Source organism: Platalea leucorodia (assembly GCF_965183815.1).
Source record: "Platalea leucorodia genome assembly, chromosome: Z".
NCBI lineage: Eukaryota > Metazoa > Chordata > Aves > Pelecaniformes > Threskiornithidae > Platalea > Platalea leucorodia.
The window spans coordinates 71,691,762-71,717,865 of NC_138858.1; the positions used below are offsets into that span (position 1 = coordinate 71,691,762).

The 26,104-nt window shown below is 40.5% G+C and overlaps 1 protein-coding gene across 3 annotated transcripts in view; it reads right to left on the reverse strand.

Moving 5' to 3' along the window:
* Positions 1–1,657: 1,657 nt before the first annotated feature.
* Positions 1,658–26,104, reverse strand: part of ACO1 (aconitase 1) — a 37,591-nt gene continuing 13,144 nt past the window's right edge. For 2 of the 3 annotated variants that reach the window (XM_082335759.1, XM_082335760.1), the window contains exons 4-21: positions 23,214–23,351; positions 21,103–21,172; positions 20,811–20,994; positions 17,935–18,074; positions 16,759–16,930; positions 16,197–16,297; positions 15,033–15,149; positions 13,641–13,800; positions 10,363–10,498; positions 9,772–9,856; positions 9,345–9,501; positions 8,683–8,807; positions 7,806–7,910; positions 6,977–7,119; positions 5,396–5,543; positions 4,855–4,977; positions 3,640–3,825; positions 1,658–2,348 (exon numbers count right to left, since the gene is read on the reverse strand). In XM_082335759.1, coding sequence (XP_082191885.1) covers positions 2,235–2,348; positions 3,640–3,825; positions 4,855–4,977; positions 5,396–5,543; positions 6,977–7,119; positions 7,806–7,910; positions 8,683–8,807; positions 9,345–9,501; positions 9,772–9,856; positions 10,363–10,498; positions 13,641–13,800; positions 15,033–15,149; positions 16,197–16,297; positions 16,759–16,930; positions 17,935–18,074; positions 20,811–20,994; positions 21,103–21,172; positions 23,214–23,351 — 2,404 coding nt within the window. In that variant the 3' untranslated portion in view covers positions 1,658–2,234. Of the gene's footprint in view, positions 2,349–3,639; positions 3,826–4,854; positions 4,978–5,395; positions 5,544–6,976; positions 7,120–7,805; positions 7,911–8,682; positions 8,808–9,344; positions 9,502–9,771; positions 9,857–10,362; positions 10,499–13,640; positions 13,801–15,032; positions 15,150–16,196; positions 16,298–16,758; positions 16,931–17,934; positions 18,075–20,810; positions 20,995–21,102; positions 21,173–23,213; positions 23,352–26,104 lie in introns of those variants that run through there. The other variant, XM_082335761.1, reaches the window with a different exon arrangement.

Consider the following 26,104-nt stretch of genomic DNA (forward strand, 5'->3'; position numbering starts at 1 on the left):
TATTTTCTTCTAACTCCATTTTCTCTTTCTCTTTATACGTATATTGCATTCATTTAGTAAGTAATAGTGTGACCCCTGCCGTCGAACTCTGTTGACTCACACTTTCGTAGCTTTCTATTTAAATCACTATTTTCAAATATCTTTGATGGTGATTCTTTAAATGATCTAACCACTCGTCTGTGACATAGCATAAAAAATAATGAGTCTTAAGTTTCACAGCTTATGGTAATAACTACTGGGAAGTTAAGGGATTTGAGGAGCTTTAGTTTTTCCTATTGTTTGAACGCAAGGATTGCAGACTAAAACAATTCCGCAGTTCAGCCTAAATGAGTGTGATAAAGGTTGATGAGGTAACACATTAATAAGAGTTCAACTTGATACAACAAGCCTACCTTCCGTACACCATGGAGATGGGATGATGGGGAAGAACACCAGCACTCTACTTGGCTTTTGAGAATATCTGAAATTTTTTTCCAATTGAACCCAAAGTCGCGTATTTACTACCAAATAATGCTCAAGATTGTGACCATATTAACAGCTGTCTGTTAAGATGTTTCACAGAATCACAGAACAGCTGAGGTTGGGAGGGACCTCTAGAGGTCACCTTGTCACCTACAGCAGTTTGCCCAGGACCATGTCCAGACAGCATCTCAACACCTCCAAGGATGGAGACACCACAGCCTCTCTGGGCAGTGTCTTCCAGTCAGTGCTTGGTCACTCTCACAGTAAAAAAGTGTTTCTTGATGTTCAGAGGGAACCTCCTGGGTTTCAGTTTGTGCCCACTGCTTCTTGCCCTGTCATCAGGCACCACTGAAAAGAGCCTGGCTGCATCTTCTTTGTGCCCTCCATTCAGATATTTGTACACAAACAGCAGAGATGTCCCTGAGCCTTCTCTTCACCGGGCTAAACGGCCCTGGGTCTCTCAGCTTGTCCTCTTATGAGAGACGTTCCAGACCCTGCAACATCTTAGTGGGCCTCTGCTGGATTTGCTAGAGCTCTGTTTGTTGTAATCAAGCAAAAATAGCCTGTTGCAGGTACAGTGCAATCTCTATCCCCCTCCTTAAGCCTCTTGACTTCTTTCAGAACTATTTTTTTTTTTTCCCCCCTGATACAGCTGGAGATGACCGCACTAAAAATACATTAGGAGATTACTTTGAAAGAACTTCTCCACTATGTTAATTGTTGTGGCAGTCCCTCTAAAAACAGTTAAGAGTAAGAATTAGTACTATAACCTTGTTTATCTCTGAGTAAGAGGACATTTGCTATCGCCATAAATAGATTGATGTGGTATTGTGGATCGGGCAGTCACTGACTTCAATGAATTCATTAGTGTAATCAGTGGTTGCTAACTGCCATAAAAATTGCTGACAAGGATCTTGAAATTGTGGGAGATTGTCTTCTTGAGGACACAAAACAGAGGGAAGTACATCAGAGGTATTCTGTTGGGTTACAGAAGACTGCCAGTATTTGTATTCATCCTGTCTCATGCAGATTATTCAAAGAAGCAAGAATTAAAATATGAGAAGTCAAGACTTTTATGACTGTGCTCCTACAGGGACAATGAGAAGAGTTTAAAGTCAAAGCTTTGTTCTGCATCCCGGTCCTGAGGATAACATGACAAAAAACACCAAACTTCTTGAAAATAAATTTAATTTTATCCATTAGAAATATTATCCCCAATAGGTCCACCTTTCCACAAAGGCTTAAGTTTTAAACAACAAAGTTCACATTTTTTTTTAAATTAATAAACAGCTAAATAATTAATTTCAGTATTAGATTCAGATTCTGGTCAACTGAATAAGAAAGCAAGCCAATATCAGGTAATCAGGAAGGAGTAAAAATTATTTTTTGTACTGTCAGTTAATTTTTGGACCACTGATATGAGCATAGAACTTAACTTCAGAGTCAAACTAAATGCACCAAATATATGAAATCAGCACATGATCTTCAACATTTCCACAGATCCCAGCAGTATTTTAATGACTTTTGCACTGTATTCTAAGGTAAGTCAAGCCAACCATCATATGAAACAAATAATAAATGCTGTTTACTTTAATTGGGTGTGTCCAGTGTCCTGGTACACAGAATAATTCAGCATTGTAAACAAGCCTTCTAATACAATCCACAGAAAACCTGTTCACTTTATGGTTCACGCTTTCAAATTTATGATTACTGTAGTTTTACTGTGCTCACCAGTAGGCTTGTACCTGGACGTTTTTGCTTAATGTTTTTGATTAGGATGCCATTTTACGGATCATGTAGTTCAGAATGCCGCCGTTGTGGAAGTAAGTGAGCTCCACGTCAGTGTCAAATCTCATGATGGCATGAAAGGTTTTCCCAGTATCCAGCTGTTGGGGTCAAAGAAAGTCATTCAAGCAGCAGAACATTCCACATGTTACATGACATCATAGTTAAAATAAGGACTATTATGACAGTTTTGCCATCTTAAGAAATTGTGATAGAAAGCTAAAGTGAACAGCCACTGGACATCAGTATTTTTTTCCACACGAGACTACAGCCAGCTGCTTAAGAGGAAAATGGTTTAAAACAAACCATAATAAACACAGTATGGAGTCTCCTTGCATTGCATTTGCTGCCTCATTTAGATTTATTGTTGATATAAGCCTAGAGGCATGAAAGCTGACCATCCTTTCAAGTGGTTATACTAATTCTTGATGTTGTTCTATGTAGTCATTCTTCTGGCTTAGGTACAACAGCAATACTCATTTCATTAGCTTTCTTTGAGGCTTAGGGTTTGGGAATCAGAAAAGCACAAAGACAAGTGCATGAAGTGAATAAAACCATTGTGTTTTACTGAAGACTCCTCTAGTCAGGTACTTCCAGAAGAATGTACAATGTTAATCTGTGACTGATCAGCTGACCAGCTCTTTGGGATCTATACTTTCTCCATTTCAGGGCAGTTAATGAGGCACATCTAAACAACTATTGTTAAAAACCAATCCAGGGAGACCACCTGCATTAAATGAACATGCAATAAAGTAGATTGTTTTGCTAACTGCAGTGAAAAAGCAGACTTTGATGCCATTAGATTACATAAGTCAGTTTTACAGATGTTCCAATCAAAAATAAACCAAACTTTTATCGTAGATGCTAATATTTTTCAAAAAAGGGCATAGGTTTGGAGCCAGAGCTAGAAAAAAAGCAGTCTTTCAAATACAGGGCCTGAAGTTTAACTAGATTTTGTGCTGGGTATGCTTAGACTTCACTTTGAATGCCGCAGTGTACAATATTCTGTCAGTTGAATTGTCAATGAATTATTTTAATTTTAAATTCATTTAAATAAATTAGTTTAATTTATTTAATACTTACAGTTCACTTTCTATTGTGCTTCAAACATTTAACTGAGACAGAAAAATTTATAGTGGACTTTGAAAGACTGATCCAAAATGAAGGACTGCTTTGTGCTAAATAAAACAGTTTGGGCATGCTGCTTTTATATCCTATCACAGCAAATCCCTATTACAATGACTGTTTTCATCCCCTTCACCATCTCAATTCTTCTCCCTTCCTCAAGTGAGAGAAGCTTACTGCCATATGAAAGCACACTGTTTGAAAAGGCAGTTAATTTTGAGTGAAATTACAGTCATTCAGAAAATTCAGCCCTTGGGTGTCTCATACCTTAATCTGGACGTTCATCTGCGGTTTTAGTTTTTCAGGAATGATAATCGTGTAACGCTCCCGTCCAGTGAGTCCTAAGGTCCCTGCATCCTCTCCAGGTAAGTACTGCAGAGGAATCACTCCCATCCCTACTAGGTTGCTTCGATGAATTCTCTCATAGCTTTCAGCAAGCACAGCCTTGACACCCTGAGAAATACACAAACAGGTATAGTTATCTTCATGGTTCAGGGTAGTCTTTCTGTGCTCAGAGGAAGGAAATCGGTATGTTTGTGGTCCCCTCCATTTCATTTACCAGCTGCTGGTAGAGTCAGCAGGTCTGTCTGACAGCAGACTGTCCAGGAGGACTTGATTATATGTTAACTTTCAAACATTTTAAAAAGAAGTTTGATTGTCAAAAAATTACATACACTTTCTCAGGAATCGTGCATACTTCTTTAATGTGTCTTACATAGGGCACCACTAGTCATTTCCATAACTCTTGCTAATTCAGTGTTGCCCTCCCACATATGCAGTTTAATTAATTGCTAAATTTTTAAATGTTAATACAGTTAAGACAAAAAAAATCACCGAGGGAAAAAAATAAAAAAACAAACCCAAAACTTAAACAAACGTAATCTTAAACACCAACTCTCCTAAAACTTTGTTTAATAATACACACACTATTGCCTTCACAAATTTCACACCAAGAAAGCTTGAATTAGAGTTCGGGCTAGTAAATGGGGTGGGACAGGACAGACAAAGAACGAAACAGGTATTTCACTGTACATGGATTTCTCTTAGGCTCCTGTAAGAATACTGCTAAGCATCCCTGCAGTCTGCATGGTGAAGCCATGCTAAATTTCATTTTCACTGATACTACTTTTCTCTTACATGTTCTATTGTCCCTGCTAAGTGAGCTGAAGGAGGCAGCTGGAAGCAGACCCACGGTTTACTGGCTTATGGGAAGCAGAAGTGAAAAAACTGGCCTTTCTGGTGTACCCTTGTGGATTTCTAGCTGAAGATCAGTCAAGGCTTCCAGTCTGAACAAGATCTATTAATACTTAAATAGCTTTTGCAACTCTACTGTGGCTCTTGGAGGCAGCTGAGATTTCAAAATAGCTCTTGCTACCAAAAGTGAGAATGAGCTACCCAGGATGTTGGTCATAAGCTAGTCTTCCTGACAAATGAATGCACTTTCAAGTACTGTCCTCCTTCTAGTTTACTGTAGTCACTCACCAAGAGGAATGGTCCTTTAGCTGCCCAGTCTCTGGAACTTCCTGCACCGTATTCCTTCCCAGCCAGCACAATCAGAGGATGGCCAGCCTGCTTGTATCTTTCTGCAGCATCAAACACATCTAGCTGGAATGAAAATGCCAAACAGTTTATACACTTTCTGGGGGTGCAAGCACAGTTCCAGGGAAACAAGGAAAAAAGTGTCCCCACATAAATAGCTGAAGCCCACACTTTTCTCCAAGCAGCAGTTTAAGGATATTAAGCATATAATGCCTTGTGGCTTCTCATCTGATCTCACTCCCAACACAAACCTGCACTTTCCACTACTGCTTCTACAGTGGTTATACTCTCCACTAATATGCCTGATCGCACCACATTACATAGGTATGTGTGACCTGCTTCCCTAGGTCAATACAGCTCCTGTCCCCTCATTAACTTTACCTAAAGGGCACTTAAGTAAATGACCTAAGCTGTAAGTAGGAAAGCCAGTACTAATCTACTTTACTGTTAATGAGCCTCCGTTTAGAGCAGCATGTGTACTTACAGTTTCCCCAGAAGGGAAATGGACAGTCTGAGGTCCTTGTTTATCAATAAATTTGTTCACCAAGCGAATGTTTGCAAATGTTCCTCTGGCCATGACAGCATCATTCCCTCTGCGGGAGCCATAAGAATTGAACTCTCGAGGAGTCAAGCTATTAAGCAAAAAGAAAACAAAGGAAAAAAGGAAACTGTGTTGTTTTTAGACTGAAGCACTCTGTGCTTTAAAAAAAGAAATTAATGAACTGGTGTTTCTGAGGCAGGTATGTACATAGTTCCCATCATGACAGTAGCATCCAGTTAGCTGACACTTCTAAGATTCTTTGAAAGGAAAAAAAAAAGAAAAAAAAAAATAGAAGTCTGCCTACAGCATGATCACAGAAAGCAGCTTCCGTAGTATTCTCATCCCTTGCCCTAGAAAACAGTATCTGATAGTGATGCAAGGATATTGTTCATGTTAGGTCAGAAGATGCAGTACAATTCTTTTCTTACTAGCTGCCTACTGAAAATCCTCCTCGTTATTTATATTACCATAGCATCTAGAACAGAGGTAGAGACACCACTGTGCTAAACATCTAAAAGGCAGAGACAGCCCCTACTGCAAGTTAGAACTACAGATGAAAAAGTTAATTTGCAAACAGAGATATGAGAATGAGGGGACACTCCAGCCTAACCAGTAAATAAAAAATGTGCTGAAATATGACAGAAAATTGGACTGGGCTACATCCAAAACAGCAGCTATGACATACAACATCTGTTTTGTAATGTGTGTAGGACTATTTAGCTTTCAAAGTGACTGGCAGCAGAGGGCCAAAGAGTCCAGAGCAGTTAGTTTTCAGTAGATCACATTGTTTTAATCAATTTCCTCTCCAGAATTATTAGGTCTAGTGAAAATATTGGTTTTTTTACAATGTCAGCGCTGTTCCTCAAAACAGGAAGTGCTAAACCAGAGAATAAGAAGTATTGTATTATCTGTAAAGACTGAATAGGGCAACTCAGCAAGTCCTAGTCTTGCCTTAAGTTGAACCCAGAGTACTGAACTGACAGGCTGGCCATAGAAAAAGACCAACATTTTACAGCAGTTTGGACTCCAACCACAATAGCTCTGCCAGTTTTTGCAGCTGAGCTGAAACCTAAACTACTGGATGTTCTGTAGCTCCTGATAGCCTAGATCTGTGAAACAGCTGCACGTGCTAGAAGAAGTGAGTATAAAACCCATTTCTGGCATTAAGGACCACAAGCATTTTGCTTTGATAGGGAGGCAAATCCTGATTCCCTTATTTCATGAATAGACATACTGCAAAAACTAGCCTGAAAGTTATCTTCTTCCCCTCTCTCCATACAAAGGTCTTCAGCTCTCCAGTGTAATAGTGTGTAATGTACACTCTATGCAAGTTCTTACACTTGGTAAGAGCTGCTGAAACAGCAGAGAAAGAAATGCTTTTCTGTCTTCTTTTATATATTCTCCAGGCATCCGTCAAGGTATACAAGTGTATGTGAACAGACAGCAGATATGTGCGCCTGTAACATGGTATAGTAACTGAGGCTTGTTTCCTCTTCCCAATTTATAACACGAAGTAGTGCTTACCCTCTGCTGGTCAAATAACGGGCTGCAGGACTATTTCTTGCTATATTCCCAGCTGGAGATATGTGGTCAGTTGTCACAGAATCCCCAAAATTCAACAGGACATAAGCATCTTCTATTGTTTTTGGGGTCTGAAGAGCCAAAGTCTAAACCAACATAAATACAAACAAAATCATTAAAATATGACACAGAATTCCTTTATGTTTCTCAAAAGTGCAAATTACAAAATAAAGTCTCCCTTTTTATACAAGTTAGAAGAAAGAAAAAAAATCAACCCTATTGAAAATGTTTATGTTCTTGAACAAAAGATGACATCCCGGCTGTCTGTCAGCAAGTTCATACATGAAGAAAACAGATGGGGCAAAAAAATTAGCTGAGGTTTCCTGTGGTACATGCATGAATGCAGACAACAATCCAGGATTGCTAGACATCTGCATGCATTGAAATCTGCACCTTCTCTTAAATAGTACTGAAATAGCAATCTGAACACTGAACTACTTGGTGCAAAATGCAGGCAAGCAGAATTGTGGGTTTCATTTCCTGTCCTTTTCCCTCACTTGCTTTGTGACTATATAAAAGTATTCTGGCTTAAAAGGAAAAGTCTCCTTTTCAAAAGCCCTGAAGTGACAGGGAATCCTTACAATTTTCAGATTGACTCATGCCTTTGTATTAAAATGAATACCAGCAGTGTAATTCTAACATTTGAGAACCAAGGCCTCAACAGGCTATGGTGGATGCTCCCAGGCCCCTTGAAGTGACTTTCCTTCACCTTTAACATTACTCAAGGTCACTACACACTTTGGCTTGATTCAAAGGGAAAGCACGCACGTACCAGACCATCAAAGAAAGGTGGAGACTTGATGTAAGTTGACTTGGGATTCCAAGTATATAGTTTATCTGAAGGAGCATCTAAGGCATTCCAAGATTTGTTTACTGTCTGAAAAACACACAAAAACGTCCCATTGATTTCTAAGTTTTCAGAAGCAACGGAATTACTTCAGAATCCAGGTAAAATTACGAATTTTACTTCAGCAAAAGCCTTGTGTATTTCTTAAAGCACTTTGGGAAATTCTTATGACAATATACATTATGTTTGGGGTTGTTTTTTTTTTAATGATTCTATCTATTAAAAGAGTTAGGAAAACCCTCACTTCATTACAAAAGAAGAGCAGCTCATCCAGCTTTCTGACAATAACCTGTATTATGTACACAGATAACCCTTTATAATTCTCAAGTGTATTTATCAGTAATCTTAGGAAGATTTCCTAGCCTGTAAACCTTAAGAATATTTTGTTTCAATACCCGAGAAAGGCTTGCAGGAAGACATTACCAAGTACAAGCTTTTTCCTGATGTGAATGTTATTAAGTAATGCAAATGAATTTTATGTCACCTGAAAAAACCAAACATCTGTGAAGCTGGAATATCTCACTTTCTAATATCAGTCTGGAATGACTGTTTAAAACACATCATCTATATGTTACATTAAAACCATCATTAAGGAGCAATTTTCAGGACACAACTGTCTGTAAGAACGAATTAATTAACCAGAAGCCATTTAAAAAAAAAAAAGTCTCATCTGAATACTTGTCAGAACAGGAGCAACACCAACAGAAGGAAAAGGTTCATTTCATTATCAAGATCAGCTTATTTAACATCTTCAGAATAGCACAATACATCAATCAAACTACTGCCCAGGGGATTAACTCACCTCTATTTTTTGGTAGACCTCCTTGAACATCCCAGGAATAACAAACTGACGCTCAACAGCCTGAATCTCATTTCTTGTTGGCCAGATGTCTTTCAGGAAAATCTGCTTCCCTGAAGCATTTATTCCTGTAGAAAATGGTATTGTTACGTTTGTTGCATAAATTTGCCATTGAGAAAGAAAGAGTTTATTGTGGTGTCCGTTAGCTGTATGTTCCTTCAAACCTTGTCAACGCTCATGAGACACAGTTTATTTCACCTACAAGGGTGTGACAGAAAAGGGCCTCATAGACTTGATGATGCCTGTACATACACCTTCCTCTGTGATTTCCAATGGCCTTCCAGACTAATTTACAGAATAACTTAGGTTAGAAAGGATCTCGCTCAAAGAAAGTCTACTAGATCAGGTTGCTCAGGAGAGGCTGCCACCCAGATTATAACCAAAAAGATGTCCCTGTGTCAGGGATGTCACTGGTCAGGCTTGGCTTTCCCCTTTCTTCATCATACAGACTCCTTGTTGGTCTGCTTCTTAACAATTGCATGCTTTATATCCCAGAGGTACTCAGGCATTTGAAGCATCTCCCTGGGACAACTGTTTCTGAAGAGCTTAATTCCAACCAGTTTAGTTTACAAGCTGTGAAAAGAAGCATCCTGACACTGTCTTACCCAAAGGCTCTTTCTCAAAGTCAATCCGGACAGTCCCTGCAATTGCATAGGCTATCACCAGCGGCGGGGAGGCTAGGTAGTTAGCACGGGTGTTGGGATGGACACGCCCTTCGAAATTCCTGTTGCCAGACAACACACCCACGGCTACGAGGTCTCCCTGCAAGAGAAAGTTTGAGACAAAGGTAGGTGAGGTGCTTGCAGACTCCACACACCCAGCAGGTCTGCAGGACTGCACCGTGCTGCAACATCAATGACTGGACAGTCACAGAACTGTCTCCTTCCAAACAATCCCAAAGCAATTCCCACAGAAAAGAGAATTTATTTTGCACACAGCTGAGAAGAGTCAGTGCACAGTGTAACACAGCTCAGAACAGCATGCAACAGACCACAGCTTACCTAAATAAACTGCAGAGGAAAAGCCGCATACCTGTGTAATGGCCTCAACAACAGACTCTGGTAGCGGTCCACTATTGCCAATACATGTCATGCAGCCATAACCCACCACATCAAACCTAGACAGAGCACAAAAATCATCAGTGAACAAAAAGCTATTTTGGAGCAAAACATTTAACCCCTTAGCAGTTGGCGAGGGTTACTTTCAGAAGATGTACTGTTTTAACAAATCAATTGCTGCTGAAAACAGCATTTTTGAGAATGCTCAGTTTTTATTATTGCAGTGACTGTGCACACAGAATGAAGATCTGGGAAATGTGTTATCTAACAAGACGAACAACAATATAGTGTCATCTATGCTATTTTAAAACTATTACTCTTGAAAAAGAACCCATTTTCCTGCTTAAGAACATGAATCTTCAAGAAGCTACAGCAGGCAACGGGACTTCTCCCTTGTTGGCACAAAGCTGGCCAGCACAACAGCAATGTGTTAACTCATGCAGGATCATGCTGTAGGGTACATGCCGTATCTTAAGCTCTACAGAGAAATATTTATTCTATTGCATCACTTGTTGTCAATGCTTTTAGTTAAGCAGCCACAGAACAGTAAGAAAAGCACTCTTACCCTAGTTGGGAAAGGTAACTCATAACTCCACTCTCCCTCAAATAGTAAGTGACAACCCCGCTTCCTGGGGACAGGCTAGTTTTAATGTATGGCTTCACTGTCAAACCAGCTTCAACAGCTTTCTTCGCAAGCAATCCTGAAAAATGCAAAGGATAGTTGCAGTTTTTCCTGGAAGTGGGACAGTTTGGTGGATCAACAGGTTAACAGAAGTACCATTAAATAACTGGAAAACAGAAAATGTTCCATTTCCCACAATGAAATGGTACAGTCAGCCAACAGCACCAATCCCAGAATAACCAGCTAGAGCTCAAGTGCTCTGTTGAACTGTAGGTCCAGTCTGCAATTTCTGCTCTGCTGGAAAGTTGCTGGAAGTTGCATTCAACAAGATGCACTCACACTCAGGCCACCCTCAGAAGTAGATGGCTATGAGAGCACCAGCTCTGGCCCTTGTCACAAACAAGCTGTCTCACAATCTACAGCTTGTTGCAGGAGTGCTGTTTTACCACTCATGGATTTGCAACACACATAGAGACGTTTTAGTGGAGCGTATGTGTTACCAGAAACATACTTCTCCTGAATTTCTTCCTTTTAAATGAATTGTCCATAAATGAATGTTCAGAAAAAAAGCCCCCTCCAGCCCTTTCCCAGGATGGACATAAAAGAAGCAGCAGCTATGCAAACTATGCGAAACTTCACATTCCCATGCCTCATTCTCCCTCTCACATATCCACTTAGATAAGAAAATATACACCAGCTCTGCTTTGATCCAACATGATCTCCAACAGGAAGACGTCATCAAATGGGTTTGTTTTTGCCAGCTGTTTGACAGCTCTGTTACACATGACCTGGAGACTTCTAAGTGTTGTGTGAGAAGGCCTACACATCAGTGTAGATTTGGAGGCCTAAAGGTAGGTATGTGCATTTAAAAAAGCAGTCCTATTCCTGAAACTGCTGAGTCTCCTTAGCTGCCAGAGGAAGCTCTGGAAACTGGAGCTCTTGGGCACTTCTGAAAAGGTGACCATGAACAAATTATCATTGTAGGACCCAAGAGCCTGACAGCCTGTTTGAAAGTGTTGGATTCTCTTTTCCTGCCAATACCCGTTCAGAGAAGAATGCAAAGTCAAACTCTAAAAACCGGCAAGGAAATGCCAGAACTTAAGTTGCTCTGAGCAACCTTAATCCAACACCTTTGTAAAGTCAGATTAGGCTGTCGAGGCTACTACAGCACACACTCGCTATCCCCACAGACACACAGTCCCTGCACATCATTTGGTGCGCAGGATGTACAGCGGTAGTTTGAAACAACTATTTGTATTTTGGATTTCTTTTAGCATGGTTACTTAGTGTGGGAGCACTGTATGTTTTATTTACTTTCATTTCAAACCCTGCTCTGAAAGCCAAATTATGTTTCTTGTGGGTATCTTGGAGGTTCTCAACACTGTAGTGTACAGTTACCAGAGTCTGACAGAATTACTTTTTCCTTCCTTGTCGAGGTGAAAGCATAACTACCGCTGTACAGGAGGGCAGCAAAGGTAAGACTACCCACTAGATCTGAGTGCATACATTGAGATCCATAGGATTATGTTCTTCAGGCTGCTGTGCATTAAGTAGTACTGAACACATTCAAAGTACCAACTTTACTTGTATCTGTAGAGCATTCTACACTTCAAACCCATATTGCTATTAAGCCAAGCAGGCTGAAAGATCAGCATGCTCACTGCCACAGAGAATTAAAAATGCATGCCATTAGCCTAGGAGCCAACACTTCAGGAAACTATACCCCAAGCAAGTGGCAAAACTGAGGGATACACCCACCTAGAACTAAGGGAATAGGACAGAGCAAAGCCAGTCTGCCTGGAGAAAACCTACTTATTGATCCTTGGAAGAAAGAAATACAGCTTTATTTCTGTGATCATGATCAAGATGGACCTGAGGAAAGAAGTATGCTGATTTGGCTGTCCTGTCAAGGGCAAGTGAATTGGGAGACTGTTCAATTCTGTTCCTCTCAAAGGGGTAAGAAATAAAGCAGGTGTCTCCTGTGCTTCCCTTTCCACCCCACATCCTAGTTGAAGGTGGACTTTGTCCCTACCACTAGGAATTAAAAGACCTTTTGTGCCTGGGAAGGAGGTGAGCTGCCGGTACTGTAGAGCACCCAAAGAAAGATGCTAGCCCAAGAATAGGTGACATACATCAACAAACTAAACACAAAGGGATTGTTGTCAGAGGCTGTCCGCAAGCCAAGATCTTTCCAGCACCACACAGGAACAAAGGAGACAAGTTACGTGACTTCAACCAGCAAGTAAGCCTCTCTGGTCAAGGGCCCTTGCACTGCCCATTGAACATCCCTTCCAACCTTTGTAGAAAATAAGCCTGCATCCTACAAAGTCTGACAGACTAGGAAGCCCTAATGCAGTGACCATCTTACAGTGACAGATGACATCTATGTATGTGTTTGTGGACGAGAGAAAAAAAATATGTGAACATGTAGCCAAGCACCTGGGAAAGAGGGCTGAACTGGGCTAGTATAGACTGAACCCTTTGAGCTGACTCTCTTCACTCCTATTTTGTTGTCAGCAGCACACATTTGGAATGAGAAATTTTCTACCCAGACTAGCCAGGTTAAAAATGAACAACCTCCTGACCTGAAATTTAACACAACCAACTCAGACTAACTGTTTTATAGTATCTGAACTGTGACAAGCAAGAAAGTGGGGGATACAAAGCCCACCTCCGACCACTTCTTGGATGCAGCTGAGATGTAAATGACAAGGCTCTGAAAGATGGCAATCCCTGGGAATACAATTTTCCTCCTCTGCTCATCCCCCACATGCCCTCGGACTCTTGCTGTAACAACTCAATACACCTCTAACTAAGTGTGTGTTTTGTACTCTGCTGCCAAATCAGAGCACCTTCAGACTTAAAGCCATAGATTGTTGTTCACTGTCCCTCTTCTTGTGGCTCTGACTTTCAATAGCCTCTTCTCAGCTCTGTATAACAGCTTCTGTGCATTTGAACAAGTATCAGAGGTGCTGGTTAATTGAGTTCCAGCTTGCCCTGTAGAGAAGACAGTGCAGGAAAAATACATTTTCTTCAACCCACATTTCTAGCTACTACTTCCAGAATTGCTTCTGCTACCCTTAGGGACTAAGCTCAGTTTTAGCACTCCAAATGACAAAAGCAGCACTGTGCATGTAGAATTACATCAGTGTTGTCTTTGTCTTTAGGACACGCAGCCAGAGACATCGAGAAACTAATGCACATTAAGCAAATAAACTTACCTGCTCCCAACATGACTGAGGGGTTACTGGTGTTTGTACAACTTGTAATGGCAGCAATCACTACTGAACCATGACCAAGCTCGAAGTCACAGCCCTCAAAATGAAATTTGACTACACTGTTGTGTCTGTCTGGGGCAATTTGGAATCCCTTGAATCCTTGCTGTAAGAGGAGAAAGTAAGAATCAAAAGGATGTGGTTAATATAAATATTTTGACTAGAAATTAGCGTTGGCTTGGAATTTCACGAATGACAAGCATCTGTCAGTCACATCCATGCTTGCACTTTTAGGTCTGGTGATGAAGACTTGCATCTCTGGTCACTCAAAGTGGCGGACAAAAGTTATTTTTCTGGCATCTACCCTATTCTCTGTTTTCTGGTAAAAGAAACAGCCTTTGCAGCAAAATGTATTTGTGTTTTCTTCCTACATGAATATATCCTTCTTCAGATTGCTCAGATGCTTCTTGCTCCCGTATGCTCCAGATTCCTGACCACATATAGTCTTGTTACACAATCCAGTCCTGAGATTTTAGCTGCAACACGTAAGATTTTTAAGCCATGAATATCAAAGAGCTCAAACTTATACTAAGAGCTGACTTGAGAGGCAAAAGCCTGACAGTTGAAAAAAAAACAAAGAGCAAGAAGGCACTGTTCACATCATGAAAAATTACGCTTAGAGATCGGAAAGCGTAAGATCATTTAATGGAGTCTGGAACATGTACCAAAACAAGAATTATTCGGAATTGCTGTCGTTTAAGTTTCTTGATTTACATTACTAGAGTTCTGTACTGCCTGTAACAAGGGCAGTTACCATATCAGGTAAGGATTCAAACTGATTTTGGAAATTTAAGTGGCTGGGCATATTAATTCAAATTAAAATCTTGCTCTTCTTTCAATGACCACTTTTGACTGGATGATGTAGACAGAAGTTTTTTTTTTTTTTTTTCTGTCTTTGCCACCAACATGAAAGAGTCACGGGGTCATGCAGTTCGGACCTGCTGGATAGAGTCAGTCCTGAATGCAAAACTACACTGTGGAGCTCACGGCATAACCTGCTGGGAAAGCTGAAGAGCTGGGTAGTTAGCACAGAGCTCAGTGCAGCAGCTACTTGGTCCACTCTACTAACACCACCCATCGTGGAGAGTTCAGAAATCCCTAGTGTATGTCGAAACCACGTTAGGCCTAAGACTGATCTAAAATCAGAAAGAACTACTACTTCAGTAATTTTAAACTACCCATAGTTGATGTCATCTTCTAAACTGCATTCAAACATCCTCATTTGCTTTTCAGTAAGCAAACAACACACAAGTTAACCCCTGGAATGTAGTTCCTGAACACTGGGCAACTTGTAGAAGCATACACTAGTTTGTATGCCCAAATATTCCTAGTCCCTACCTTGGCTCCCAGACAAGTCTCAAAGTCCTTCTTCATATCTGACACAGCAACTTTGTCCTGAGGTCTTTTTGGTCCACTGCAGCAAGGCACGACAGTATGGAGATCCAATTCAACAACCTATTCAGTAAGAGGAACAGAGAGCAGTTCAGTACTGCATGACAAGTTTAAGCCAGTTAAACCACTGCTATGCTTACCTCTGCTGTTGAAATAAGGTTAAGTCTGCAAGTCCTTATGTTTGTTTGCAGAAATTATCAAAGACATATGAGAAGGGAAAGATCAGAAGAAAAGGAACAGTTCTACTTTTAGACCCTGCCAGCCCCCAGGTATGGCTCTTGAAAGTACCCCAGTTATTGAAAACCCAATGTGTGACTAAAGCATCTAAACAATATAAATGATTTTGAGAATTATGTCCTTTCACATGCTAACAGCAGGGCCCTCTTCAGAAAACAATGATGTGAAGAAATCCTGGTACTGGCATAAACCAAAGCAGACTATTCATCTTCGCCTTGGGGAAAACATTCAGTCTATTATGAAACAGAGATTATCATATTTTCCTATTCCTCACCCATGTTTCAACTTTGTTTTTATAGTGTGCTGCATCCTTCCACATTTACTAGGGTTTTTGAATAACCATGCAAACCTGAAGTAAGTTACAAGATAAATCCTTACTGTAGAGAAAACCAGGAATATTCTTGAGTTTCCTGGATGCTGAGTAAGATCTTGATTTTCTTGCACAGAAAACAGCTCAGGTGGTCTGCAGTTACCACACAGAGCTTCTAAGTGTCGTGATTCACACAGTAAAATAAGTTGCTGAACAGAAGAAGGGTAAAACTGGGACAAGGCTTACACAGACAACATCCACACTATCTTCATAGCTGTGTTTGAGTCTGGACTGGACTTCTCAAAACTACATGGATCAAATTGCAGAATCTGCACCAGCCAGAGCTCATTTGAGAGCCAATCTATACCTATGCCCAAGTTTTCACACTTGGAGAGCCAGCTGACTCATTCCACTGGGCCCTAAGTTAAGACAGCTTCGTGGACCAAGCCAAAGGATAAGGAGTCCCTTGCCTATTTCTTAGTTTCTCTGAAAAACAGACAATTGTCACATTAAAATAGGGCAGGGCATAAAGCAAGGAGCCAGAAGAGAGAGTAGTTTCTAACCTGTGTGAAGTCCGGATCCTGAGAGGAGTTCTTGAAATCTCTTAGCATTCCCACAGCCTCAAGATACTTTTTTGTGCACATAACTTTCTCTTTATCACGGCCTAAGGTGAAAAGCCAGACATAGCAAAAACAAAAGCAAAATGCAAATGAAACCGAGGAATAAGACAGAAAAAATGTTTAACAGACTATTTCACTGTTCACACTGTGCATTGCACTAAAAGACCCTTTCAGCACAAATATTAGAGACTCACTAGAAACAAAGCAATTTAGCAGACTTAGTGGCTTTTGCAGAACAAAAACTTAGATTCCTGCTTCTGCATCTGGACAAACTAGGTTCAGGCAGGGCTAAGCAGGCAGTTAGCTGTGAAACTGTCTAAAACTTGGCTCTTCCTAAACATTGACCCTAAGAGCAAGAAACAGCCTGAATAAGCAAGTATGGATAAAAAAAGCACTCAAGCTCAGAAGGCTCCACCTGATTCAACCCCATTGCTGACTACACCATATGGACCTGGAGTCCTTGCTTTCAATTACACCTTTAACTCGTGGTCTCTTCTTAACTCACCAGTTTGTATCAGGTACCCAATGCTAATATCATCCACTGGGAAATAGGCAGCTGTTGCTCCATATTCTGGACACATATTGGCAATGGTGGCTCGGTCAGCAATTGACAGCTGGGCTACACCAGGACCAAAAAACTCCACGAATTTACCCACGACTCCAACTTGGCGAAGGTGCTGTTGTAAAAATACAGTGCCTGTGTCATTGCTAGGTGTCAAATGACCCAAGCATGTACGTTATGAAATCCAGCTTTTGACTTCAGAGAAGCCTTTTTCGAAGGTTTCTATAGCCATTTGAAACCAGGAAGCTTTGGTAAACTAAATCACAAAGATGAGGACACAGAGATGTAAAGTTTCAATAATAAAGTACAACACAGGGATGTATTCCTTCTAAACGTGCTCTTCCTCTCATTTAAACTAGAGTCTATCTTAGAACAACTGTATTTTTCTCAACACGATGTTCTAAGGAGAGGAGAACAGCGAGGGGTCTGTAGCCAGCAAACCCAGGAAGATGGGAAAACAGGAAGAACCAACTGCACAAGTACATGAATCAAACTGTAAATGACTGAACACACGCAACACCTGGATGAACTCATAAAAACCTCTTGGCTTTCGCCATTTGGAGGTTCTCTCTAGAGACAGCATCCCATGATGAACATGTGTACCAGATTTCCGACCTCCAACAACATTAATGCTGACCCAGTAATACTCTTAATTCAGTCACAATCCACAGAGTGAATAAACGTATTATGAACATATAACATGTGAGCCAACGTCTGCAGACCAAAGAAATCAGACTGCAGCACTTACTGTCTGTTTTCAGGTTTTACATTGCCTTAGAAAGTCATGTCGTTTCTTTTGAGGCAGTAGAGAATCAAGATCCTTTTGCAAGTACTGTTGTTCCAAACCAGGTCTGCACATGAGGATTTGAACAGGCCATGAGATACAAGCTCTCTGTTCTATTTTGTCTGGCTTCTGGAAAGCAGATTTGCCTAGTAAATTTGCAGTTGTCCTTGGGCAGCTGATTCCAACCCACACAGAGCGGTAAAGCTTAAAAAAAAGTCCAAAATGACTACATGGAAGCACACACAGGGCTCCTAAGCATGCAGTACAGTGGCTCTGTCCTACAGAACATGCATAGCTTCCAGCAGTAATGGAAAAACAGCAGACGTGTTCATTACCTTGGTAATGGTGAGCACAATGTCAGTGGATGTTACCAGTGGCTGAGGGTTTCCTAGCAGCTTATAGCCAACCACCTCAGGAAGCACCATGCTGATCGGCTGGCCCAACATCACTGCTTCTGCTTCAATGCCACCAACACCTGTACACAACAGGAATATACAATCGACCTATTCAGAGATAGTAACATTGCAAAAATAAACCCACGAAGTACAATTGACTGATGATTACTCAATTTAAGGTGTGAAAGGGGAGAGAAGGCAGACAGCCAGAGGGCTTAGCCTTCTGCTAAGAGGCACTCCTCATCTTGCTTCAGTTTCTGCAAGGCTGGGCTTTTAAATTTCTTTTCATTTCATACTTTCATCCTTGTTCCTCAGCCATTAGACAGAATATTAGAGTAACTTACTCTGAGGATGCCTGGCTTTTACACTAACAGAGGTAAAGTTTTATTTAATGACGTAAACATGCAATGCATGAACAAAGAATGACTGACATGGCATTGAACATGGTGTGCTGTGAGTGAGATGTATGCAGACCATGACTGTTGGTCACCAAACAAAAAGTTATTTTGAAGGAAGGAAAGATTATGAGAGTCAAGAGTATAGACTGTTCTAAAGAATACTAACAGAAAAGCTACTTGTTAAGACAGAAATATCTTCCTTACATCTATTAAGTTGAAACAGGGTTTGGGCCTGTGCAGGTGGCAACCTTTGTGTAAGCACACCTTCAGTATTAGAGGAATGCAATTCAAGTGACTACTTCATTTTACTAATTTAATAAGGTAAAGTATCAAGATGTCATAGCCATATGCAAGCTAAAAAACCCATGTTTACTAGCAATTTGGCATTAGGCAGCAGTTTTATAACTTTTTGCCTGTAGAAAGTCCCTCTCATGTTTATCTTCTGCTTTCAAATCTCCTTCTACCTTTTGTTTAGCTTAATTAATGCTGAGCTAGAACAAATTGCCTGTAATAGTTGCTTATGTATGCCAAACCACTACTCCTATCCTTTTTCCCACTTAATCTAACAATGGTTCTGAAAAAGAATTTCCAATTTATTTTATGCAAAATGATATACCTGTGTTAATTAAAAAGATAATTTTGTGACAGATCCAATCATGTGACTCCTTTCACTAGGTGTTAAATTATTTTTAAAGTCAAGTATGTCGACATGACTGACGGGCTATCAGAGATAGGCATGAAGCAAGTTCAGCGCTACCAGCCACTAGCAAGAAATGCTGGATCCAAGAGTGTGTGCTTTGAGCATGTATGGTATGGACTATGTCCAGCCATACTTTTCAAATTCTGGAGAAAAATGAGGCTAAGTTTACAGACACACTCTTCCAAGCAGCTGTTGGTGTTGCAACATCATCTAAATGATGGCTCCATGTGTAAGGTTCAACCAAATATAGAATAAAAGAGACACCTCTTATCCCAAAGATGTCACGGTTTTAAATAAAGTGAACTTGTTTATATTTGTATTCCAAGCCAGCAGGAATTCTTCCACCCTTGACAGAAAGTCTTAATCAACCAATATTGCTACAGTACTATAGGTGGGGTAGAAAAACCACAACGTCCTACTTCCGTCACATATGGTATTCAGAACTTGACAAGTATCTTTGTGAACATCTAGCAAAGGTTGTTTACAAACACAATGTCTTCCGTATTTGTACGATACCTATTTCAATAGGGCTCCTATCTTCCTGTGATATGGTGATAAAAAACTCAACTGAAATTTTTGCTACCATGTGTGTGATGATTGCAAATACTTTCATTTCATACCTACTTATTTAGTCAATAATTCAAACACTGCAGTCTGCCACTACATGCAAAAAAGGAATTATTTGTATTTATTTCTGTAACAAGTATTCTGCAGACTACTGGTATTAGAACATACTTCATAGTGCTTTTTTTCACAATGGCCTCTCTGGCCATATTTAATTCACTCAGATTCAATTTTCAGCATCTCTAATCTGATAGAGCATTTGCAATACTTTTTGATAAGGCAACACTTTGAAAGCAGCTAAGTGACTAAGGAACAAATGGATGTTCAGTGATGCTTCAACTCCCTTGCCTTCCCAAATGGATAAGATGCTTCCAGAAGACTTATTTAATATTTTCCTTGCCTACTTCCCTGTGATTTAAATGCAGAGAAGAAAAAAACCCCAACAACACATGCACCAGAAATCATCTGTTATCAGAACAGGGAGCGTAGTTACAAAGTCTTAAATAACTGTAAGAGACCTTATCAGGCTCCTTGAATTTGGGGTGAGTCTGTGTACTGTGTCTGGCTGGCATGGAGAGATAACTTTTCTTTACAGCAGCCCATATAGTGCTGCGTTTTAGATTTGTGACCACACCAGTGGTCCACACCAATGTTTTAGCTACTGCTGAGCAGTGCTTATACAGTGTCTTTTCTGTTCCTCACTCTGCCCCTCAGCAAGTAAGCTGGGGTGGGCAAGACACTGGGAGGGGACACAGCCAGGACAGCTGACCCAAATCGAACAAAGAGATGCTCCATGCCACATAACATCACGCTCAGCATTAAAACTGGGAGGCGGAGGGTGGGAGGAGTTTTTCCAAAGTAGCCATTGCCCAGGGACTGGCTGGGCTTTGGCGTGCTCGTGGGACGTGATGACTGATTGTCATTGCATCACTTGCTTTTTTCCCCTGCCCCCCCTTCACTTATTATACTGTCTTTGTCTGGACCCATGAGTTTTTCCTTGCATTTGCCCTTTGGATTCTCTTCCCCCATCCTGCTGGCAGGAGTGAGTGAGCAACAGGGTGCAGGCTAACCTGGCAGCCAGGGTCAAGTAATCAAGAGTCTGAAACACAGCTTAGTCAGCCAACAGACTATTCACAATATGCTGCTGCACATACCCCAGCCAAGCACTCCCAAGCCGTCTATCATGGTGGTGTGTGAGTCAGTGCCCACCACACTGTCTGGATAGTAGTAGCCGTCCTGATCCATCACCACTCTTGCCAAGTACTCCAAGTTCACTTGGTGGATGATCCCAGAGCCTGGTGGAATAATCCTCATGTTTTTAAAAGCCTGGGAGCCCCACTGAAACAGAAGGAATTGGAGTAAAAAATTTTCAATGCACATGAGCACTGGAAGAACTTCTGTTCATTGCACTTTTCTCCATGCAAATAGGATTAGTTCTTTCGGTACCTTTAAGAATTCAAACCTTTCTTTGTTCCTTTCAAATTCCAGGTCCTGATTCTTTTGCAAGCTGTCTGATCTGCAAGTGAAAATAATCAGCTGTCAGAAACAGAAGTATCTACCTGAAATTTATGTCTGGTCAGATATACCCAAAGGTTGGGAAAAAAAAAAAAAAAGAAGAGTTATTAGCTAATGTTAATGCTGATCAATCGCATCTTTTTAATCTCACTGCAGCTGTGAACTGCAGGCAACCAATGAAAAGGATTTAAGAAATCTTAAGAGATAATACCTGAAGTCTGTTTCAAATGTGAGTGATAATCTGCATATTATATATGTGGCAGGCCTAAAACTTGTAGCTTGGGAAAAGCTTCACTACATGTTAGAACAATGTGAAGTTTCCAACACCTAAATCAGAAGCAATCAGGAAAGCAGTAAAGGGAACAGGAAAATAACTGCCCTGCAACTTCAGTTAAAAGGGGGTTATCACTGACAATACAGCACTGCCTGAAGCCTCTGCGTTTCAAAGCAGACAGGGCTAACAAACTTTTCACTTGAATCAGCTGCCTAACTTAGGCCTGAACAGTTTGAAAGAACTGAAGCGTAGGGCTGGCCAATGTTCTGTCCATATATACATGAGCCTAATAGAAATAAAATAAGGCTGTGACAAACGGTAATTATTGGCAAAAAAATATCTAAATTAAGTCCCGGATACTATGATGACATAAAATGAATGTTATTAAAATAAAACAGAAAAAGAATCATAATAATTGATTTTGTCCTATGGTAAAGATGAAATTATATCTTGTTCACGAAGAAATACACTGTTTCCCAAAGATCTTAAAAAAAATGATGTAATGCAAATTAAAAAGAAAAAAGGTTAGGTTTCTAGTTTAATAGATTAGTGCTAGAACACCCATTACCTCAGAGATCAGTCTTTAGATGATTATTTCTAATTTTGCATCTGTTTCTAAACTCTTTAGTGTTATGTTAAGAATAGATACAGCATCTCTAGGAAAAAAGCTAAAGGGAGTTGATTTTCGACAGTTACTTAAGTCAAATTTTTTTGGCCCTTTTTCTGCCCTGCCAACTATGAAATGGCATCAGTGAGAATTTGTATCCTTACTAGTCTACAGTTAAAAAAAAAAAAAAAGTAGGAAAAAAGTTATATTTGAAAACTCTCTGGCAACATTTTTCTATGAAGCAAGCTTCACAATACGTTTCTGCTCAGAAATTCAGTATTTTTGTTCCAAAGAAGCTTCTAAATATTGGCACTGAGAAAGTGCTCTTTATGTTCTTTAATTTCTGCCTTCTAGGAATTTTCTTCTTTGCAATACTGTAACTTCAGTGGCCCACTTCAAAACTATCTCCTATAGAGGACAATAAATACACAGAGTATTTTAGCAGGCAAGGTAACCTCAGACCACAAAACTTCAGCAGTTTGGAAGATGCGAGGAAACCACTGAGAAATATGTAATTGCGGGATCTGTTTGGAAGGGTAGTTCAGCAGGCCCATGTTTAGATACCATGGAGGGCAGAAGGACCTCCATGCAGAGGTCTTATATTTCATTGTGGATCTAGTGAGTGCTCGTCTCTTTGTAGCATGCTGAAAGGACTGAATAGCATTATGTTTTTTTCCTGTATTTACAGGGGCCATATTAATCAGTGCCTTGTGCTCTTCTGTGTGGAGGCACTGAACTAGCAAACAGTTCCTCAGGGCTGGGCTAGGGCAGCTCAGGTCTATTCTTATATAAATAAGGAAGAAAGGAGACATTCTCGCTTGTCCTTTCCAAAAAGCCCTACGGGGTCAAAAAAGTACATGTGGAAAAAAGCTATTTCTGAGCAACTAATAATAATGCAGTATTCTATGGAAAATTATGATCACCACAGGTCTGGACCGAGCCTGTTTCTAGTAACATTTAGTCCAGACTTGTGCTACTGAGAGATGCACCACAGAAAAAACAAAATTCCCTCATCTAATTCACAGCAACTGATACAACAGTCTAACTTAAACACTTCTTAGAGTCTAGGATGTTATAGTCCAAATGCTAAGAATATCACCAATGGAACTACCGTTATTACCAGCTTCCTTACTACCATTAAGAGTTATTTTGTATCCTTACCGCCTGTTAAAATCAACCTGGATGGAGTGATCTATCACTAGATCAGCAGGACAGATAGGATTGATTTTTTCAGGGTCCCCACCAAGTTTTTTCACAGCATCACGCATTGCAGCAAAGTCAACCACAGCAGGTACCCCACTAAAACAGAAGAGAAATATGCAAGGTGAAACAATTTGGAAAAGAAAAAACAAAAAAAACAACGAAACAAACACAACCGAGATCCTGAGATGCAGAACAGACACCTACTGTCCTATACAAGGCAAACCACAGCCTTACCCTGAGTCTTGGGATCGCTACTCTATGGAAGAGACAGTACCCTTGGGAAGACAAAGTCAGAGGAGCAGAAGGGACAGAACTGTATCTATATCCTGAGCACCCTAAGAATGAAAGGCTAAAACCAAAATTCATCAAGTAACAGAAGTAGCTTAACATGCTTGGCTGGGAATCTGGAAATTTAGTCCTAGTCAGCATTCCTTTGGGACCTTGAACTGGTTTCTCTTCTTTTGCTCTGTTCCTCTCTCTCCTCCCCAGTCTGTTTCAAAAAGAAGGGGGGAGGGGGAAAACGACAATGTCCTTTCTTTGATTCTTTGCTATGCTTATTTAGCTGATTGTAAGGCAAGGGCCGTATCTTCCAAGTTTTGCAAAGCACAGGAGAATCTTTGCCATAAACAGGGCTCTTTGGTACTTCCCACACTTCAAACGGAACTGGCAGAGCAGGGCATTAGATTTCTTAAGTTATGAAGGACATGACTGCAAAACACCTTCGCAGAGTAACGGTCTTTTCAGACGTGGATTTAACTGCCCTGGCAGATCACTGGGCAAACACGAAAGACATAAATAAGGTGTACCATTCATCTTTACTAACAAATTCTTGTACTTACTACTGACAAAAGACCTTATATCACAAACGACATTCAAACAGCACACTTCCAGGCTGCGGGCCAACATTCACATTTGTGCCTTCTCACGTATCTTGTGACAATCCTGCAAGCCCTTGAACTCCAAGTGACTCGGAAAAAAGTTAACAGGCCTTTTTCTTAATGTTTGTACATCCCATTCATCCAAAACAATTTTTAAATCCCTAAATTAAGCCTTCCTTCCTAAGTGAGGTAGGTAAACTATACAGAGGGTCAAAAGTAATGAACGTGAGAGTCTTTCATCCACCCTCCACTTCCAACCCAAGTTCAGTCATAAGCAAACAAGGAGTAGTAACCAGAAGTTCTGGCACATCAACACCCATCTTACTTATCAGATCATACATGTTTCCACATTTACTTTAACAAAGTTTCTGGTGCTTCTTAGCACATACATTCTCAGCTTCCACAGAGGTATGTACTACCATGGCATTTTTCAGTCAGTTTGGGAAACCCTCTTGCATACGAGCCTATCTGATTTTGCTGGCTGCTGAGCTGCTGAGACAGAGCGAGCTGTCTGTGGTGTGCTCGGAAGGATCTGGCATCGTTCAGAAACCCACTGAGAACACCATGTTTCTACAAGAGGAGCCCAAAGCAGTGAGAGTTCATGTTTTCAACTATGATTATAAGGAAGCTATTACAATTTTAAAATATATCAGAAACAATGCAAGAAGAAGAGAAAAGGCTTTGTAATTCCCACAGAATTTTACTTTGAAAATCCTGAGTGTTTACAAAAACAAACAGAAAAAAGGGTCCACGTTATCTAACCTTGACACGATTAACTGATGTTGTTCAGCAGTTTGAATCAGTTTGTTGCCCCAGTATATGCATATTCCAAGGAAAACAGAAAATGCTATGTTATGCTACCTAGGTGGGTTTGGAGGAGGGCAGGGTTGGGAGGATGGCAGCAGAAGAGTTATTTTGCCAGCTTCCAAATGTTACACAATTTAAAAGGAACAGACACAACATCCATCTACAGACTTAGAAGAACTGGAGATAATTACAGAATGATCAGATCTAGGAAATACAATAATTCTAATCCAGGACATGTAAATGTAATCATTATATGCCTTCTGGAAAGTTGCCAAAGCTGCCTTTTCCAAAAGATCCCACTCAGGAGCCCGTTCAAGAGCTTGCTTTTCATGAATGCAGCTGCTCTGCAGACTCATGGGCAAATTTTTAAAACTCGGCAGGAGAGTAGGGGGCAAGAAAGAAGTGCAGTAACAAAGGGAACAAGGTTTGCTTCAAAGTTGGGCTTCCTCTGTGCTCCAGCTTTTAAAAATCTTAACAGACAGTGGGTAAAAAATAGCCAGGAACTCAGCACATTTTTCAATTGAGGCTTTGCCAATTTTTCCTAATGTCTTTAGGAGTTGAGCTCTACTGGGTCTCTAGCACCCGGCCAACCATTGGGAAAATGCAAACCAGAATGTATGACAGCTAAGATACTTCACTGTACTGAGAAATAAAATCAACTGACAGCTTTGCAGCATGGGGCTTACCACAGATAAATTAAGCTCTCTTACAAAGGCAGAGGACAAAGGTACAAAGGCAGAGGACAAAGGTACAAAGGACAGCGGACTTGCAAGTCAAATGCTGTATTAAAAACAGTTAGAAGCTACTGTTCCACCTGAAAATTGACTTTCCACATCTACCAGGGACTATTACATGCTGACACATGGGGACTAACCACACTGCAGTAACAAGGCTCAGTTTTCAGAGTCCATTAGGTAGGAATCTCAACTGGCATTTCTCAGAAAAAGCAGACATTCATTTTTTCAATAGCAGAGAAGTCTTTAAAAATACATTTGGAATAATATTGACTCAGAAGAGAAAATAATGATGTGGGTTTTAAATGAGAATTGAAAAGGGTAGAAAATTGAAAGCAAGAGCCCTTGGTGGGGGGGGGGGGGGGGGGGGAGAGAGACACACACACCCCCAACCACCACCACCAAAACCTCTAAACTCTGCATTCCCTCA